This window comes from Macaca fascicularis, chromosome 16 (genome assembly GCF_037993035.2).
Source record: "Macaca fascicularis isolate 582-1 chromosome 16, T2T-MFA8v1.1".
NCBI lineage: Eukaryota > Metazoa > Chordata > Mammalia > Primates > Cercopithecidae > Macaca > Macaca fascicularis.
The window spans coordinates 70,080,385-70,100,905 of record NC_088390.1 but is presented as its reverse complement, the minus strand read 5'-3'; the positions used below and the strand labels follow the sequence as shown (position 1 = coordinate 70,100,905).

Genomic DNA, 20,521 nt, shown 5'->3' with positions numbered 1-20,521 from the left:
ATTCTTTTTGACTACAGCTATCACCATCCTTGTGAGTGAGAAGTGTTATCTCATTGTGGTTTTGATTGCATTTCCTGAATGACTACTAATGGTAAGCATCTTTTCATGTGCTTATCAGCCATTCATATATAGTGTTACTTTAATTTTAAAATAGTTTATTCAGGCCTGGCGTGGTGACTCACGCCTGTAATCCCAGCACTTTGGGAGGCCGAGGTGGGCAGATAATGAGGTCAGGAGATCGAGACCATCTTGGCTAACATGGTGAAACCCGGTCTCTACTAATAATACAAAAAATTATCCAGGTGTGGTGGCACGTGCCTGTATTCCCAGCTACTCAGGACTGGCTGAGGCAGGAGAATCGCTTGAACCCAGGAGGTACAGGTTGCAGTGAGCCGAGATCGCACCACTGCAGTCCAGCCTGGGCGACAGAGCGAGCCTCCATCTCAAAAAAAAAAAAAAAAAAAAAAAAAATATATATATATATATATATAAAATTATATTTACTTTGAGAAGCAAAAATCAAATTAATGGAATTTGTAATCACAAATAAGTGTAGAGGCTAAAACAAGGTTTGAGACTGCCCTAGTCCAGTCAGCCTGAGACCAGCAGGGGAAACCTATAGTCCCACTGAGTTAGGCTTATCAGCTCACTGCAACAAGGGAGACTGCACACCAGAGGAATGGTGAAGTGTCTCACCAAAGAAAAAGATGATTATAGGATTATGGGGAAGGGTGGAGGTTAGGTGAAAAATTAGAGTTAGGCACAAAGAAACACAGACCTGTGTGAAAGGGGGATCAAGATCAGCTGGACTACAAAGTGGACTCAGGGGATCAGTTTCCCTGGAAAGTACAAAGTCAAGATAAATGTGGAATGTCGTGTTCAGAAACCCCTGCTCTGAAGCGCAATACCTGGCCTGGAAATCAAGGCTGCTTCTCTATGTCAAAGTGACTCAGCTCCTCCAAGCAAGACTGCAAGCCTTAATTCTCACACATACAATTGCAAACAGCAAACTTCGTCAGCCTGTGATTTTGGAGAACAAAGTTTCTTGGTGAATTTTTTTTTTAAAAAGTAGTCACTCAGAGAGTTGTTCTGACACTTTATGTTGCCAAAAAAAAAAAAAAAAAAAAAGAAAGTTGCAGTGCATGCTTGGTAGAGGTACTATATCCTGTTAACTGTGCAGCTGGTTTTATCTGTCTGTGTATCTGTGATGAATGGCAGGGAAGATTTTAACTATCTCAGTCTGAGTTAATAGCCACCTTTCAAGATAAATTCATAGTTGACTGAACCATCTCTAGAGGCCTGGTTGTCAGGATCATTGAAATCACTTAATTAACGAGCCTTGGAAGCTAAAGACTGGCTAAAAGTATCATTCCATTAGGTTTGACCATGTGTTGTCCAGTACTAACAGCTCTCAATGAATGAGATTACATTAGCTATTAGTCCAGATACTTAGCCGATTTGCTGGTATGGCTGAGATATAATTTTCACTACTTCACTTCCTATGCCAGGGTACACAGGAAGACTACATTTCTTGACTCGACCTTCCTTGCAGTTGGCAGATAGGAGCAGAAGTAAGCCACTTCCAGGTCCATTCTGAAAAATGTACTTTTTCCCACCCCCCATAAGCAACCTGGAGGTCACACGCTTATTTTTATTTTTTTGAGATGGAGTCTCGCTCTGTTGCCCAGGCTGGAGTGCAGTAACGCGATCTTGGCTCACTGCAAGCTCCGCCTCCTGGGTTCAAGTGGTTCTCCTGTCTCAGCCTCCTGAGTAGCTGGAATCACAGGTGCGTGCCACCATGCCTGGCTAATTTTTGTATTTTTAGTAGAGACGGGATTTCACCATGTTTGTCAGGCTGGTCTTGTGATGTCGTGATCCGCCTGCCTTGGCCTCCCAAAGTGCTGGGATTATAGGCGTGAGCCACTGCACCGGGCCAGGTCACATGTTTAGATGACGTAGCTGCAACTTGGAAGAAGGCTGATCAACCTCCAGAGGACATTTTTTTTTGAGATGGAGTGTTGCTCTGTCGCCCAGGCTGAAGTGCAGTGGTGCGGTCTTGGCTCACCGCAACCTCCACCTCCCAGGTTCAAGCTATTCTCCTGCCTCAGCTTCCCAAGTAGCTAGGACAACAGGCATGCACCACCATGCCTGGCTAATTTTTGTAGTTTTAGTAGAGACAGGGTTTCACCATGTTGGCAAGGCTGGTCTCGAACTCCTCACCTCAAGCTATCTGCCCCTATTAGCCTCCCAAAGTGCTGGGATTAGAGAGTTGAGCCACTGCATCCGGCCTAGAGGACTTTGTGTAAGCAAAAAATAAGCTTCTGTAGTGCTCAGTTTCTGAGATTTGGGGGTTTGTTGCTGCAGCTTAGCCTAGCGTATAAATAGTATTACTCTGTTTTCTCCTTAAAAACCAGAGAGCAGGTCTCATGTATTTCTCACAAAATACACACTGTCAGACCATATAGCAGCACAGTTCCAACAGGACCAGGAGGTACTCATAAAATTTAAATTCTCGGCTGGGCTCGGATTACACGCCTGTAATCCCAGCACTTTGGGAGGCCAAAGTGGGTGGATCGTCTGAGGTCAGGAGTTTGAGACCAGACTGACCAACATGATGAAACCCCATCTCTACTAAAAATACAAAATTAGCCGGCCGTGGTGGCACATGCCTGTAGTCCCAGCTACTCGGGAGGCTGAGACAAGAGAATCCCTTGAACCCGGGAGGCAGAGGTTGCGATAAGCCAAGATTGTGCCATTGCACTCCAGCCTGGGCAACAAGAGCAAAACTCTGTCTGAAAAAAAAAAAATTAAATTCTCAAGAGCAAATATTTCCCTTCACAGATCCACTGCCACCAGCTCCATGTTAGCTGACACAATGGAAGGTACTTATCGAATACTGGTTCACTGAACCAATCAGTTTGCCTTTCTTCTCTTCCTTCACAGTGGCCCAACATGAACAAAAGAATAAAAATAAAAATAAATGGGGGTAGTATTTCATCCAGAACATGCTGCATTTGACTAGCGGTGGGATAGGAACTCCTTCCCCACCCTACTATGTGGGGCATAGGTTTGGGCAATTAGCAGGGACTTGGACATTCCCAGTCAGCCATCAGAACCTATCCAAACCCAAAAGATCTGGGAGTTATTTCTCTGTCCTCCTTCACAGCCAATACATTACTGAATGCTGATGACTGCATCCCTCTTCACTTGTGCCCTGTTCTCTCCATCCTTGCTGCAGCTGCTGCTGCCGCTGCCACCTTAGTTTGCCTTAGTTCAGGGTTTGATTTTCTCTCACCCTATTATAAGAAGGCAGAGGCACTTTTTCATTGCCTCTCCTTCTAAAATGCAATTCTGATGACTCCTCTCTGTGTATATTTTCCGGGATCATACAGGAGTGTAATGTCTAAAATTTCTGCAAAGCATGAGACTTTCCCTGCCTTGGCTCCTGTATACCTCTCTAGCTACATTTCCCACTATTCACCCCACCTCAACCTGCAATTCTCTAAATATGACCATACTTTCTTGCCTCTACAGATTTGCACTTGGGTGTTCCCTCTGCCTTAAGGACATTCCCTACTCCCAGAGAACTCCTGCTCAGCCTTCCAAACGCAGCTTAGGCATCCATCTTGAGTTGTTTTCGCTGACCCCATGCGGCTCCCTCCCAGGCAGAGGTGATCGCCTCCTCCTGAGGGGTGATGCCTAAACACATCCATTATTGCACAACAATGCAAGAATTTGGATTTTTTTGTTTTGTTCTTGTCTTTTAAAAATTAATTTGGGCGGGGGGGGGTAGGGATAAAAGACTACCAATTGGGTACAGTGTACACTGCTCGGGTGATGGGTACACCAAAATCTCAGAAATCACCATTAAAAAAACTTATTATCCACATCACCAAAAACCACTTGTTCCCCCAAAACTATTAAAATAAATGTCAGGCGCAGTGGCTCATGCCTGTAATCCCAGCACTTTGGGAGGCTGAGACAGGCAGATCACGAGGTCAGGAGTTTGAGACCAACCTGACCAACACGGTGAAACCCTGTCTCTACTAAAAATACAAAAATTAGTTGGGTGTGGTGGTGCGTGCCTGTAATCTCAGCTACTCAGGAGGCTGAGGCAGGAGAATAGCTTGAACAGGCAGGTGGAGGTTGCAGTGAGCCGAGATTGTGCCACTGCACTCCAGCCTGGGTGACAGAGTGAGACTCCATCTCAAATAAATAAATAAATAAATAAATAAATAAATGCCAAAAAAAAAATTTGTCTTAGATCTCAGTCTGGCTAAAAAAATTTTTTTTTAAATAAAAATTACTGATTGATTGAGACAGGGTCTTGCTATGTTGCAAAGGCTGGTCTTGAACTCCTGGCCTCAAGTGATGCTCCCACCTCAGCCTGCCCCATGCCTCAGCTGGAATCACAGGCCACTGTGCCCAGCCACAGGTATTTATGTCGATGTCTCCTCTGGTAGACTGCAACCAACTTGAGGCCCATGTCCCCTGGCAGAGAGGAGGTGCTCCACTGAATAACAAGTGAATGACCAAACAGGATATAAAAGGTGATGAGTAGACTGCCCGGCTCGGGCTGGGGCACTGCCACTGTCTATGGAACATGACCAAAGTGACAAAATGGGAAGAACTGAATTCGTCACAAAAAGCAATTCAGTCAATCTATACATGTTCAAGTTTTATTACAAAGTATGATGGGCAGAAAATACGGTACTTCTTATACAGGAGGCTGAAACAGAATGAAAGGGTGAAAATTAGGTTTAATTTACTTAGGAAACAAGAAATAGAAAGTCATAGCTATAACACTCCACTTTCAGGTGCCCTTGAAGTAGCCTTCAATGGAGATTCCCCATAGTTGTTTCACAGCACAGTGTTAAAATTTTATTACAAGCCCTGTGTACAATCAGTCCTGTGAAAATATTTATAAAAGAAAAATATTACAGTACAGTTCTGCAAGGGGCAGCTTCCTCTCCACCTGACCATGGATGCCACAAAACCTATAATATAGAGGGAAAGTTTAAATATATAACAAGAATGGAAGTTCAGACATACTAGGCTAAAGGGCACAGAAATGGATCAGTTAGAGCTTAACATTTCAGAGCAAGAAATCTCCATTTTCTACACAGAGGTTTACACAATCATGCTACAAATTCACTCTGGGTGGGGTGGGGAAGGAAAGTCACTGACAAGAGGGGTAATAAAATACACAGGAACCAAAGCAAGTGAGTCAGACTCAACTAAAGCGATTCAAAGCTTCAGCTCAACAATTTTCATAACACATGGTACACCATAATCAACCCAAGGTGAGAACATTTCTTTTAAATAGTAGATATCACAAGTTCATAATCACTTCTTCCAAAGGTGGGTGCCTATAAACTTTCCAGCTGTTACATACTGTCAACATATTTCTTCTTGAGTTTAAACTTTCTTTAGCTTATTTGTTTCTGGTTGGATATAATACCAGTCCAAGCCTCTTTGGGAAGGCACCTGCATGTTCCCATATTTTAAAAATGACATCCAGAAAGTAGCCTGAGAGGACCTGGCCCATCCCATGTGGCCACACATTTGACTTTGACCATTAGCAGCAGTGATACCGTGGGAGGGGGAGAGGGTGCAGGTGGGTGAAGTGGGCAAGGCTCTGCAACACGAGATGCTCTCAGGAGCTGGCCCAGCCAGGACCTGGCCCAAGGTTCACAGTGACTTTACTCTGCTCCGCCCTCTTCCCTGGGAAAACCAATCTAAGTATCAAGAATGACCTTCCTTCTTCGTCCTGGAGTACACACAGTAAAGGGAAAAGTCTACTTTGAGGCTTCTACTTCAATGGTCTCCCCTACCCCAAGCCAGGAATGGAAGAGGTTGCCATATTCTCAAAGTGGGGAAGGTAGAGGGACAGTACTGGGCTGCCCTCCCACATGTGGTAAACCCTGCAGCTCCTACATGTCTTCATGGCCCAGGAATTCAAGGCCCAGGTGGCAGCAGGAAGAAACAGTGGAAAGGCAAGGGGAAGAGAAAAGAGAAAATGGAAGGGAAAGTCTGCATAACTGTTATAACCTCTGCTTCTCCTGCTCTGTAACAAACCCACAACCAAGAAGAGCCATGGTCTGGAACAATCATGGGACCCCCAACGCCTGTAGGTTTTTTACCACCAAGTATCACCCATGGCTGCTCTGAGCTGTCATCTTGTTCCCATAGGTACCTAGCATCACAGATGCCCAATTTATGGCCCAGGAAGGCTGACCCAGGCTAAGGGCAGTCTCACTCCACAGTCATACAATGGACAGTCTGAATGTTTTCCTACCCCAGACCTTCACTGACCTCTACTATTTCCTCCTCTGATTTAAAGAAAACATTTTTATTTTCTCCTGCATCCTACATCTCCTCCTAAAATTTCGGCCCTAGTTGTCATCAAAACCTTGTAGGAGTCTGAATTTTTTATTTCTTCCTGAATCTTAGCCAGTTCTCTGACAGCCAATCCTGGATTTATAAGAAATTTTTGCCCAGTTATTTTTATTTTATTTTTTTGAGACGCAGTCTTGCTCTGTTGCCCAAGCTGGAGTGTAGTGGCACGATCTCGGCTCACTGCGAGCTCCGCCTCCTGGGTTCACGCCATTCTCCTGTCTCAGCCTCCCAAGTAGCTGGGACTACAGGCGCCCGCCACCACCCTTGGCTAATTGTTTTTGTATTTTTAGTAGAGACGGGGTTTCACCGTGTTAGCCAGGATGGTCTTGATCTCCTGACCACGTGATCTGCCTGCCTCAGCCTCCCAAAGTGCTGGGATTACAGGTGTGAGCCACCGTGCCCAGCCTCGCCCAGTTATTAGATATCTTCCCTCTTCAAGTCCTAACCTTGCAGGCTAATTCCTCCCTAGAAGAAGAGGATTCCAATGCTCCTGAGCATAAAAACTTCAGGTCCTTGAATGACCTGGACCCATTCTGGAGAAGGCTCTCTGGTGGTAGAGGCCGGAGGCCTAATTTATTCAGCACCTCCATCCTTCCGTCAGAACAGATGAGGACAATACAGGCAGCTGTGCCTCAGGCTGCCAAGAGCAAAAGGGCCATCACCAGCTGGGCCACAGCCTGGCGGAGCCTCCACGTGGGCTTCCTGGTAAAGTCCTAGCGGCTGCTCCTCCTGCAGTCAGCGAGAACAGATCCAGGGCCTCCCACCCAGTCTCGCTGGCTGTCAATTTGAGAACCTCAACAAATTACAGAGAGTTGTTTTTGCAACTACAACAGATCTGTGCTTTCTGGAGCATGGCTGGCTTGGAGGCTTTCTAAATCCTGAGACAGGAGAAATCCCCTCCTAAGTCATGGGTTGTCGGGCTGGTGAAGTAAAGGGAGGGTAAGAGAGCTGGGATTCAAAGACCAGCAACTCACCAACTGTGAGTATGTGTGCGTTTGCTTAGGGGGGTGGAGTCTCCCCTGGGTCCCCAGTGGGATTCAGGGGAAGACTGCACTGCAGGACCTAAGGAAGGATGACAGGGGCTGGGCGTCCACAGGGCAAGGGAAATCTCAAAAGTTGTTGGTTTCCAGAGTAAATATCTATCTTACGCAAATATATTCTAATTATTATTATTTTTTTCAAGTTGTTGTTTCTGAGTTCCAGCTGACAAATTCCACCATACAGACCAAGCTTAGGTGCAGATCAGGAAAGGAATCTCAGAACTCAGTGGATGTAAGCCCTGCCTGGCAGACCAGCCCCTTCTACCACTGACTTCCATTTCAGACCCTTCTCCACAAGAAGGAACTGATGGCCTCCTAAACAAGCAGCCATCAGCTTGGCCTTGCTACCCTTGAGAGAAGGACCCAGTAACCATTTCAAACACAACGAAAAGCAGAGGAGGGTTCTGACCAAGAACTGCTTGCTTTATATCTCCAAATGATGCAGTGCAAATCCAGTGGCAAATGCAGGAGAGGCAACTGCAAGCACATGGCCAGCCAGAGTCCTAAAATCAGAACAACAAAGTAAAAGGGTAGAAGGGGAAATACCCTGGCTAAAAAAGAGCCTTTTTCTTGGGACAGGTCCCTGTATGGTAAAGCAAACAGCTAGACTTTTGGCATACAATGACATCTACTTCTGAAAAGGAAGACTTAACCAAAAAAGCTTAAGGGCCCAGAAGAACAAAGTTCACTGTTTTGCTTCTCAAGCAGGTGAGAGCCAAAGAGGACAAAATCATCTCCTTCAGGCCCCCTACTCTACTAATCTCAGATGAGCAATTCAGAGGGACTTAAAAACCTCCAGGTTGGAGCAGAGCACAAGGAACCAGCCAACTTCTTCCCCCCCACCCCACCCCCTAGCACGTCCCAAACTGCCTGCCCCAAGGGTTCATCTAACAGTGGAATCACACACTTGCTCCTCCATGGAACTCACTCACGTAACGGAAAGACACCTGCGGCCTGCAAGTCAAAAGACAACCGCAGGCTACAAGTCCAATACTGCTCAGAACCTAACTGGGGGAGAGAGGGATTGGCAGGTGTGGGGAGAGCTCTTAACTGGCTAACCCTGGGGGTCTATAATTCCTTTTCCTTCTTTTTTTTTTTTTTCCTCCCTTTTCATTACCCACAGTATAATGCTTTTTAGCTATCTATCCACCTGACAGCCCGGGGTTGCCACAGTTGATCAGTCCATCTCTTATGTGAGGTCTTGTTCAGGGTTGGAAGCACAGGCAGGATGCCTCTGAGGAAGACTCTCTCACCTCAGAGCACTCAATCCAAAGAGTGCCCAATATACTACCAGGCACAGTAAACTCAACCAACAGAAGCACCGAAGTTCAACTCAGATATCATTCTTGCCTATCATTGAAAAGACACTAAGTGTAATGGCCTGGGGCTTATATTTGGAGGGAAAAACAGACTCTGAAAGAATGTACTGGAAATATGCTTGAAGTTAGCTTCCTGAAACAATTCCCCTCAAGTCAGGTACCCTGAGAGCCTGTCTCTCTCAGCTCTACCATGCTCCCAGTGGGAACCAATGGGGCTAGACAGTGGTGCTTCAGGGTAAACACAGGCTTCCTATGTCTGTTTAGAAGCTCAGAATGCCCTTGAGAGGAGCCAGGCTAAGAAAGGTGTGATGAGTCAGTGGACTTCAGAGCACCAAGGTGGTTTGGACTCCCGGTCAGGTGTGTACTACTCAGGCAGTGACTCAAGAAGGCAAACTGCTCATGGGGCCAGGGGCCCAGTACCAGCTCCAGGCACTGAAGGAAGAGAAGAAGGTGCAAAGAGGGAGGACTATAGGACAAAGAAATGAGCCAGGAGATTAAAATTCTTCTCATAAAAAAATTAGCCTGATAGGTAACAAATATACAAAGTTAAAATTTGTTAAACACACTGATACTAGGAGAAAAGACAAATTGGTATTTGTTCCCACGTAAGTGCTAAACGAACATGGACATGGACGAGACGTGGGCTGCTGCCTTGGGCAGCAAACAGACAGAGACACCTGGGCAGAGGAATAGACACAGCCAGTGTGTGAACTGCTCCTCAACACAATGCCTGACAAACAAATATACACACATTTTTAATTGAGGAACCAAAGAAGAAGAGGAAAGGAGAGAAAATCTTAAAACTCAGCCCTGGGCTGAGGAGGCGCCACACAGCACTGAGTCTGCCACAGAGGGCGATGGGGTGACTGGCCAGGAACTCCTAGAGCAGCTTCTGGTAACAGTGGGTGCAAAGCAATGAAAGACATACTGGCCACTGGAAACATGTTTCTTCTTACTTTGGGGGTGGGGCAGAGGCAGGAAACACAAAAGCCCCTGCCTCGTGGGCACAGCGCCACCAACACTACACTCTGAGTATCTCCAGGCAGTTGTTGTAGCAGATGGCGATCCAGTCGGGCTGAGTTGATGCCCACTGCACATTGTTGATCTCTCCTTCAGCTGTGTAGGCCAGGATAGGGTCCTCGATGGCTCGGGGCATTTGCTGGATGTCCCAGATGAGAGCCTGGTGGTCATCCGCTAGGGACAAAGAAAGCCAGCAAGCAGGGTCACAAGTGAGGCAATGGGGATGATGATCCCTGCATTTCAGGAGCAATTCACAGTTTACAAAGCACGCATCCCCGTGACGGCGGTTCTATGTTAAGCCCCCATTTTATCGATGAGGAAACTGAGATTCAGAAATGTTAAGGCGCTATTCAGCCAAGTGAGTGGCAGAGCCAGAACTCAAATCTAGGCCCTGACTCCATCTCCCAGATGTCCCCAGGCTCTATCCACTGCATGAATGAGTCCTTCTCATCTGGGTCAGGTATCAGGAGTGGACAAGGGGATACCAAACATGTCATTTGTAGCCACTTAAAATACTTGAGTGGTTATAAAGATCCTTCCTGATCATTCAATATAATGAGAGCGTTTCTTCCCTGTTTGATGGGCATTTATGCTTCAGTGAGTTGTTATATAGAAGAAGACTGACAAAGTAGTGTTGGTATGTGCTGTTAAAAAATTCTTTCCTGGCCAGGCATGGTGGCTCACACCTGTAATCCCAGCACTTTGGAAGGCCGAGGCAGGCGGATCACTTGAGATCAGGAGTTCAAGACCAGCCTGGCCAACATGGTGAAACCCTATCTTTATTAAAAAAAAAAAAAAAAAAATTACAAATTAGCCAGATGTGGTGGTGCACACCTGTAATCTCAGCTACTCGGGTGGCTGAGGCAGGAGAATCGCTTGAACTCAGGAGGCAGAGGTTGCAGTGAGCCAAGATGGTGCCATTGCACTCCAGCCTGGGCAACAGAGTGAGACTTCATCTCAGAAAAAAAAAAAAAAAAAAAAAAATCCAAGAAAATAGCTATGGGAAACACCAGAAAGATGGTAATCACCTTAAATATATAAAAGCACATGAAAAATGACTAGAAGGAAATATATTAAAATGAGAATGATGGCAATACTAAGATGACAAGGTTAGGAGTTACGTTTACTTTTCTCTAGTTCCTAAGTGATCCGTAATGTGCTTATATAACTTTTTTTTTTTTTTAAATGGAGTCTTGTTCTGTCACCCAGGCTTGAGCATAATGGTGCGATCTCAGCTCACTGTAACCAACGCCTCCCAGGTTCAAGCGATTCTCCTGCCTCGGCCTCCCAAAATGCTGGGATTACAGGCATGAACCACTGCACCCGGCCTATATTACTTTTATAATCAAAATAGTAAGTTAATTTTAAAAAAAGAAAAAAAAAGGCAATGGCCTTCAGAGCTGCAGTGTACCCTGACTCTGCCATACATTCTGATGAAAGCTGGTCTCACATACACAGAAAATCTGAATAAACTAAACCCTAATAGGTCAATTGTGGGCAATACCAGTCTCCTGCCAAGGCCGCATAATCTGGGCCAGGTGCAAGATCCCTCTCCCAGGGATAATCAATGCCAAGAGGTCAGGGAATTGCACCTCTAAAGCACTAAGCCCCTTTTCCTCAATGCTCAACTGAGCACACTTGAGCAACAGTTCCTTCGGTTGAAGGGGCTCAAGGCAGGTGCAACACACAAAACAGCGAGCCGGACAAAGGGAGAAGCCAGGAGCAGAAAATGGGGCTTCTATGGGGCCAGTCCTACTTTCCATGAATAATGGATGACACCTTTCTTTTCTGCTTCTTCTATCCCTCCCTATCCACACCGCTGGGAAAAAAAAAAAAAAAAAAAAAAAAAAAAAGGCAATAATGAAGAAGACAAACCACAATCTGAGGTACAGAAGGCAGCAGCAGGCCCCCAACTGCTCTTCAAGGAGACATACAGGCATGAGCAGAGGGCCAAAATCAGGAAAAGCTTCATGCTTTCCAAATAATGCTCAAATGGCAGAAAAACACCACAGTACATTGCTTCTTGGACTCCATAACGAATCTTGTCCATTATAAGGCTACTGATTAGTGAGGAGAAGAAAAAAAAACACACTAAAAAAGTTAAGCAGTAAACCACCACAGGGCTAGGACAGAATCCTCTCAGTGCAAAAGGAAGAGGTATATAGTTGTATTTGAGGGCGTGGATGTACACCCCCAAATGTATACCAAAAGGGTCTGGAAGGAGATACATTACCTGTTGACAGAGGTCATCTATGCAGAGTGGGATGGAGGCAGAAATGATATAGCAAGGAGAAAAGATGACCTTCACCTTGCTCTAAATATGCCTCTGTACTGTTTTCATTTTTAATATCAGATTCGCAGTATTTCTACAATAAAAGTGCATTGACAAACAGCATATTTTTCTTTTCTTTTTTTTCTGAGATGGAGTCTCACTCTGTCACCAGGATAGAGGGTAATGGCACGATCTCAGCTCACTGCAACCTCCACCTCCTGGGTTCAAGCGATTCTCCTGCCTCAGCCTCCCAAGTAGCCGGGACTACAGGCGCGCACCACCATGCCCGGCTAATTTTTGTATTTTTAGTAGAGATGGGGCTTCACCACGTTGGTCAGGATGGTCTTGATCTCCTGACCTCATGATCCACCTGCCTCGGCCTCCCAAAGTGCTGGTATTACAGGCATGAGCCACTGCACCCGGCCTTTCTTTTCTTTTTTTAAAATTTATTTTAGAGGCAGAGTCTTCCTTGGTTGCCCAGGTTGGAGTGCAGTGGCACAATCATAGCTCACTGTAACCTCAGACTCCTGGGCTCAAGCGATCCTCTCACCTCAGCCTCTAAGTAGCTAGGACTATAGCAATTCACCACTACACCCAGATAGTTTTTTTAACTTTTTGTAGAGATGAGGTTTCACTATACTGTCCAGGCTGGTCTCGAACTCTTGGTCTCAAGGAATCCTCCCACCTTAGCCTCCCAAAGTGCTGCAATTACAGGCCTGAGACACTGTGCCTGGCCCAACATATTTTTAAGGGGTACTCTTTTTTTTCTTTTTTTTGGAGGCAGAGTCTCGCTCTGTTGCCCCAGCTGGAAGGCAGTAGCATAATCTCTGGTCACTGCAACCTCCACCTCCTGGGTTCAAGTGATTCTCCTGCCTCAATACCAAGTAGCTTGAACTACAGCTGTGTGTCACTATGCCTAATTTTTTTTGTATTTTTAGTAGAGACAGGGTTTCACCACGTTTGTCAGGCTGGTCACGAACTCCCGACCTCAGGTGATCCACCTGCCTCAGCCTCCCAAAGTGCTGGGATTACAGGCGTGAGCCACTGCGCCTGGCCAGTAAGGGATGCTTGCTTTGGTCTGGGAAACAGTGAAATGAAAACCACAAGTCACACACCACAACCAGGCAAAATTCTGTGAGGCCCTCCGATGTGTCTAGAGCTCACTGTCGGTTTGTTAAAGTGAAACCTGAAAGGTCCCATGGAGATGTTGATCTTCGCAGTCCCAAAGATTCTGTGACATCCATGAGAGATGCCTCCCTTTCTCCATATTCCTGGAATTGAGTCCTCTGTGCCACCCAGATTTCAGGGGGACAGTACAAGGCACAGGCCTGTAACTGACACATGATGTAAATTGTATATGGAAGATGCTCTGATGTCCATGAAGGTACAAGATCGTCTAAAAATTTGTACTGATTGAATTTCACAAGTGTGGAGAGGCTCCAACTAGTCATTTTATATAAATCTCACAAGACCGTCCTTAGAAAACAGTAACAACTACAATTCTAAGGAGCCAAGAGATTTCCTCCATCCCTCCCAGATTCCTTTCTCCCCACCATGATTACCTGCAGTGCAGATGTGGCAGGATGAATGTGGGGCCCAAGCAATGCCGTTGACACATGCTCGATGGTTGTTTAACCTGGCGACAGGTGTGCAGGGAACTCGGACATCTAGAATCACCACCTGCGGAAATAATAAGTAAAAGGCCTGGGATCGTCAGAGTTTCACAGAAAAAAACAAAAAACACTACCCACATGCAAAAAATCTTTTTAGGCGTAACTTTTTAATTCCTGGATTTAAAGAACATGAGAGACAGGATTTTCATAGGATTGAGGGAAAACAAGACAAAGGACACGGGTAGTTTATAGTCTCTATCTTGAGCAACACTGGGCCTTTAGACTGATAGGGGAGATGCAGAAACAGGCAACAGGAGTCTGGGTAATCCTGGATCCCAGCAGGTGCACGTGGTAAGAAATTCTAGGCATCTCAGCTGAATGGAATGAGAGCCCAGCCAAAGCAGAATCTGAGGCACTAACGCCACCAAACCAAGGACAACCAATGCATTCTCCCCACCCACAATTCACCTATTTTATCAAGTAACAGACTAGAGAGAGCTGCCATTTCTTTTTCCTTTTCTTTTCTTTTTTTTTTTTTTTTTTTTTTGAGACAGAGTCTTGCTCTGTCGCCCAGGCTGGGGTGCAGTGGCCGGATCTCTCAGCTCACTGCAAGCTCCGCCTCCCGGGTTTACGCCATTCTCCTGCCTCAGCCTCCCGAGTAGCTGGGACTACAGGCGCCCGCCACCTCGCCCGGCTAGTTTTTTGTATATTTTAGTAGAGACGGGGTTTCACCGTGTTAGCCAGGATGGTCTCGATCTCCTGACCTCGTGATCCGCCCGTCTCGGCCTCCCAAAGTGCTGGGATTACAGGCTTGAGCCACCGCGCCCGGCCTTTTTTTTTTTTTTTTTGAGACAGAGTCTCCCTCTGTCACCCAGGCTGGAGTGCAGTGATGCGATCTCCACTCACTGCAAGCTCCACCTCCTGGGTTCAAACCATTCTCCTGCCTCAGCCTCCCCGAGTAGCTGGGACTACAGGCACCTGCCACCACGCCCAGCTAATGTTTTGGTTTTTTTTTTTTTTAGTAGAGATGGGGTTTCACCATGTTAGCTAGGAAGGTCTTAATCTCCTGCCCGCCTTGGCCTCCCAAAGTGCTGGGATTACAGGTGTGAGCCACTGCGCCCAGCCTTTTTTTTTTTTTTTTTAGACGGAGTCTCGCTCTGTCTCCCAGGCTGGAGTGCAATGGCACGATCTCGGCTTATTGCAACCTCTGCCTACCAGGTTCAAGCGATTCTCTTGCCTCAGTCTCCTGAATAGCTGGAACTATAGGCGTACGCCACCACACCTAGCTAATTTTTGTATTTTTAGTAGAGACAGGGTTTCACCATGTTGGCCAGGATGGTCTCGATCTCTTGACTTCGTGATCCGCCTGCCTTGGCCTCCCAAAGTGTTGGGATTACAGGTGTGAGCCAGAGCGCCCAGCCAGAGAGCTGACATTTCTACATCTGTTTGCTGAAGCTGGATGAATCCGTCCAGACTACAGAAGAGAAAAATCTGCTTTTTCACTCAGCACCATAGGCACATACGAGTTGGTTTACTCTTTTTTTTTTTTTGGCGGAGTCTCGCTCTGTGGCCCAGGCTGGAGTGCAGTGGCCGGATATCAGCTCACTGCAAGCTCCGCCTCCCGGGTTCACGCCATTCTCCTGCCTCAGCCTCCCGAGTAGCTGGGACTACAGGCGCCTGCTACCTCGCCCGGCTAGATTTTTGTATTTTTTAGTAGAGACGGGGTTTCACTGTGTTAGCCAGGATGGTCTTGATCTCCTGACCTCGTGATCCGCCCGTCTCGGCCTCCCAAAGTGCTGGGATTACAGGCTTCAGCCACCGCGCCCGGCCTGGTTTACTCTTTAGATATTGCTTTTCCTGGCTAACTCCAACTCTGCAAAAATTAAAAGTTCTTAACAAGTAATTCTTGTTCCAAATCAGGCTTTCTCAGTCCCGGGACTGCTGTCATTTTAGGTTGGATATACTTTGCTGAGGGACTGTCCTGGGCACTGTAGGATATTTAGCAGCCTCCCTGGTCTACCCCCTAGATACCATAGTACCAACTGTGTCTCCAGAGTTGTGACAACCAAAAATGCCTCCAGACATTCCCAAAGATACTCCGGGGGCCAAACTGCTCCAACTGAGAAGCAGCCTTCTAGAAACACTAGGCACTGCTGAAGTTAGGCAGGGCCCATGGTAGCCTGAGGGGAGTGCTCACCTCCATTCCATCCATGGCCATGGTGGCCAGGTAGTTAGGGTCCTGCTTGTTCCAGCAGAGGCGAAGCAGCGGGTGATGCTGTGGGTCTTCGTAAATGATGGTGCTGTGTTCTAGATGGCGGAGGTCAAACATCCGCACGGAGCCATCAGCACCCACAGAGGCAAACATGTCCCTGCCACCCCCGGCCCGGCTAAATGCAATATCATAGACCTGTTGGTGAACAAGAAGCTCCGGTCAGATTCAGATCCATTACCTCTTCTTCCTATAGGAGGGAAATCTGCCACGTCAAGTTCATCTAAACCTCGCTCATGACACAGAAGCAGGTAAATGAAGCCCAAACAGTGTCTGTGAGTACTGAAACCTGACAGTTCTAGTATCCGTGGCTTTCCAAAGATGGAGGATCATTCTGCTATAGAAATTGGCTGGTTTCTTCCCACATTCCTGCTTTCCAAATCTTCTTCCTCCAACCCCTGAGATAAAACAAAGGCACATACCCTGCTGACCAACAGAACAGTGGCTGTCTTCTGCCACACGACAAGAATGAGACATTTATTTCCTGGGCCTTATGCACAATCAGAGGCAGGTCTATGAGCCCATTAAGTCCTAGATCATCAATCACAGAGGTGAAAGCAGCCCTCCTGTGGTCACTGAATAGCAGCCAAGCTGATTCTACTGTGAAACCTGGACCTGAGACTCATGTGCAAGAAAGAGGTAACAGAAATTTTGAGTCATGAGAGGCCTAGATGTTCCTGTATTCACAAATAGGTTTAGTAGCACCCTCTTGTCCTAGGACATGTTGTTTCTTCTCCTAGTTGGTTTGTGATCATAAGTGAATCAATTTAGGTTCTAAATCACTGTTTTCTGCTTTTATTTGCTGCAAACATTGCATATCACTAACATCTATGAGGAAATAGAGGCAGAGAGCAATGGAGAGCTTCAGAGAAAGAGAGGACGAAGGCCAGGTGCGGTGGCTCACACCTGTAATCCCAGCACTTTGTGAGGCTGAGGCAGGCGGATCACAAGGTCAAGAGATCAAGACCATCCTGGCCAACACAGTGAAACCCTGTCTCTACTAAAAATACAAAAAAATTAGCTGGGCATGGTGGCTGGCACCTGTAATCCCAGCTACTCAGGAGGCTGTGGCAGGAGAATTGCTTGAACTCGGGAGGTGGAAATTACAGTGAGCCGAGATTGCACCACTGCACTCCGGCCTGGGACAGAGCAAGACTCTGTCTGGAAAAAAAAAAAAGAGGATGAAGAGGGGCAAAGAGAAAGCCAGAGACAGACAAGTAGAGAGAGAAACAGAAATAGAAAAGCTAATGCCAAACAAAACTCATCTTCTGGGGATAATGACAGATGACTTCTGGGGAGACAAGACTAGAATTTCTCACTAAATATTGCAGCTCCAGTGTTGAGGTTCTGCCTACTGAGGGACACTGCCAAATGAGCATCTATTGCTATTTAACCTCATGAGTTCCTTTTTTTTCTGGCTATGAAGAAATTATGCTTGTTCTTCTATGGCCGGAAGTAGAAGTGGTTCAAAAGGGACTGGGCCAGTCATCAACAAGGAGGCACCCAGGCCTGACATGCCTGACAGATCGAGGCTTTGTCTAGTACTGTACAGCTGCTTTAAGGCACAGCCGTGTTTATTGTATACCCCCCAATGCCAGCTCCTGGTAACCCTCAGGGACAGAGATGCCATAGGTGCCATGGGCAGTGTGGCCGAGTGTGTAACGCTCTCTTAGCTCTAAGTGACTGCTCCTTCAGTGCTCCACCAGCATGGTTCACTGGGAAACCAAGGGAAGGTGGCAACTCCCAAGTACACTAAACTCTCTTCTACAGTGATCTGCCAGGTACCAATGAGAGCCTTCCAAACAAGTCTCTTCCTAGAGAAAGGTAGACTGAGAAAAATCAAAGGTGCTAGAAAGGTGCTATTACTGTTTCTCTAGAGCCACTATCCTTTCTCAGGCTCTTTCCTTCAAGACAAGGCTGCCGATCTAAGCCTGTCTGCTGCCAAGATCCATTCCTGGCCTTTCTCCCTGCTCTTCTCTGCATCACAAGAGAACTGATTCCTACAGTGTGCATTTGGCAGGCTCTCAGATCTGCTTGCTGCTTCCGGCTGGTTCAGCCATGGGAGGCTTTGGTGGGAAACTGGATGATGGGAAGCAGAGAGAAGCTAAGGTATTTCTCCTCCCCTCTCTCTGTGCCTAGAAGCGTCTCTGCCAGGTAAATCCAGCCCCTGGGCTCCAGGAACCCTGCCTCCTCCCATGGTCCTTCTGGCCCATAGGCAGCTGCAGCTTTCTGCTGCTCCCATTCTATGGATGACCTCACTGCTATCTATGTGGCTTCTCAGCTTTACCATCTTCTGTACAAGCAGCCCCTAGATTAAATCCCCGCAGTTCAAATACTTAAGAGTAGTTCCCATTTTCTGGGTTGGACCTAACAGACAACAGCAGGCTAAGGTGTCATATAACTAAAATGTAGCAGCTTGTTCAACTTGATACCAAGAGGGTTTCCAGAAGTTCCTTACTGGTCCTCTCTGCGGCACAAACTCTTCATTTGACCCCTGGTTTAGCAGCAGTCAAGTCTAGAAGTTTTGTAACAGGGCTTATTACCCTTAGGAGTATAGAAAGCCAAAGACAACCCCTTACTAAGAATGATAACCTGGGTCACATCTTCCTATGCTGTTGACAACCTCAAGTTTCTGACCTAAGGTCAAGGCATTCTTTTTATCTGTACAGATATTAATACCCCTAGCTGTGCAGGGTAAGGTAGAAAAGAAAAGGAAATAGTACCCATAGGAGATGAGAGTACCAGGAGCATGCAACGACTCTAGGAGGAAAAGATTTATGGGGATTTTCTAAAATCACTGAGAAGAATGCTTTGATTAAAATGCAATTGGCTGGGCGTGGTGGCTCACGCCTGTAATCCCAGCACTTTGGGAGGCCAAGGTGGGTGGATCACCTGAGGTCAGGAGTTCGAGACCATCCTGGCCAACATGGTGAAACCCTGTCTCTGCTAAAAAATACAAAAATTAGCCAGGCGTGGTGGCGGTCACCTGTAATCCCCGCTACTCCGGAAGCTGAGGCAGGAGAATCACTTGAACCCAGAAGGCGGAGGTTGCAGTGAGCCCAGATTGCACCATTGCACTCCAGCCTGGGCAACAAGAGGAAAACTTTGTCTCAAAAAAAAAAAAGCAATCACAAATAGTTCTCCTCAGTTTTCCCAATAAACACAGAAGCATCACCATCAAAGTAAAATATATTCCATTGCCTCCATTGCCAACAGTAATGAACGTATAAAGATTTAGGATTTTATAAAACATTTATAGAGAAAAATGGATAATTAGGTTTGTCTCTCAGAAACTTTTTTCTCTTCCTGTCTCTCTTCCTTCCTCCCCAAATCTAATCTATTTCAAGATAAGTATTACTCTAAAGTTATTTTTTAATTACATCAGTTCCCAGCTCCTCTATAAGAGACTTCATTATTAAAAAACAGCAACATCAGGAAAGGAAGTTCCAGGGCCTGTGCTGGGAAAGAGGTGGGGGGACCAGGGGAAGACTCAGGGTGCAATGGCAGCGCAAATTCCAATTGTAGACACCACTTCCACTCCCAGAATAGTCCGGAACAGCAAGAAGAGGCTGGCCAGCCCTTCCCACAATGGCAGCAGCGGCAGGGGCTATGGCGCCAGTAAGAAGAAAAAAGTGTCTGCCTCCAGCTTTGCACAGGGTATCAGCATGGAAGCCATGAGTGAGAATAAAGTGGCACTCTCTGAGTTTAGCACAGGACCTGTGGAAAAAGCTGCCAAACCTTTGCCATTTAAGGATCCCAACTTTGTACACTCTGGCCATGGTGGCGCAGCTGCTGGTAAGAAGAACAGAACCTGGAAGAATCTGAAACAAATCCTCGCTTCCGAAAGGGCATTGCCGTGGCAACTGAACAATCCTAACTACTTCAGTATTGATGCTCCTCCATCCTTTAAGCCAGCTAAGAAGTATTCTGATGTTTCAGGCCAACTACACAGACCCCCAGAGCAAACCGCGGTTCAGCACCATTGAAGTTTTCCTACATTCAGAGGCTGCCCTCTGACGTCGTCACCGGCTACCTGTCCCTGAGGAAGGCCACAAGCATCGTTCCCTGAGCCCGAGAAAAGGAGATGAAATGGAAAGCTGTTTCAAAAACAGACTCTGGACTCGTGATTTTGTTTCATGGAAACAAACTCGTTCTGCTGTCAATCTGAAAATGCCAGTGCTGTGCCTTGGAAAGAATGTTTGGCTTTCATTTAAGGGTTTTTTTGAGTGTGTGTTTTCCCTCCAAGTGTGATATTTCCTGCTGAATTAAATTATACTTCAGTTGTTGCCTCAAGTAAAGGTGTTTGACAAGAAAATACAATAACTATACTTTTCATTAAAAAAAAAAAAGCAACATCTAGCATGAAAAGAACAATGACAGACCGTATAAGTCATTTACATTAGCCAAAAAAAGCATTAGTTTACAATAGTGTTGTTTTCCCGTTTTTGATACATTACTATTGTCAATTTAGACAAGAAGATGTTATGTTACAATTTTCTACATAAATTGCAGAACAATGAGCGAACAATCTGACCTCTTCCTGTGCGGAAGGCACAGGAAGCATTTGAGGAAAGACGAAATGGAAAAGC

The 20,521-nt window shown here is 46.3% G+C and overlaps 1 protein-coding gene and 1 pseudogene across 7 annotated transcripts in view; one reads left to right on the top strand and one right to left on the bottom strand.

Annotated features, from left to right (window-relative positions):
* DCAF7 (DDB1 and CUL4 associated factor 7) overlaps positions 1-20,521 on the bottom strand; it is a 42,446-nt gene that overhangs the window by 1,738 nt on the left and 20,187 nt on the right. For 3 of the 7 annotated variants that reach the window (XR_012426008.1, XR_285436.3, XR_012426009.1), the window contains 4 exons: positions 15,861-16,070; positions 13,613-13,730; positions 9,715-9,952; positions 4,666-4,729 (listed from right to left, as the gene is read on the bottom strand). Coding sequence is in view for 3 of the 7 variants with exons in the window: in XM_045374604.3 (XP_045230539.1) it covers positions 9,780-9,952; positions 13,613-13,730; positions 15,861-16,070 (501 nt within the window). In the remaining 4 variants the exon portion in view is untranslated. Of the gene's footprint in view, positions 1-4,665; positions 9,953-13,612; positions 13,731-15,860; positions 16,071-20,521 lie in introns of those variants that run through there. The other 4 variants (XM_045374604.3, XM_005584637.4, XR_010581933.2 and 1 more) reach the window with 3 other exon arrangements.
* Positions 19,433-20,255, top strand: LOC102129267 (INO80 complex subunit C pseudogene; annotated as a pseudogene).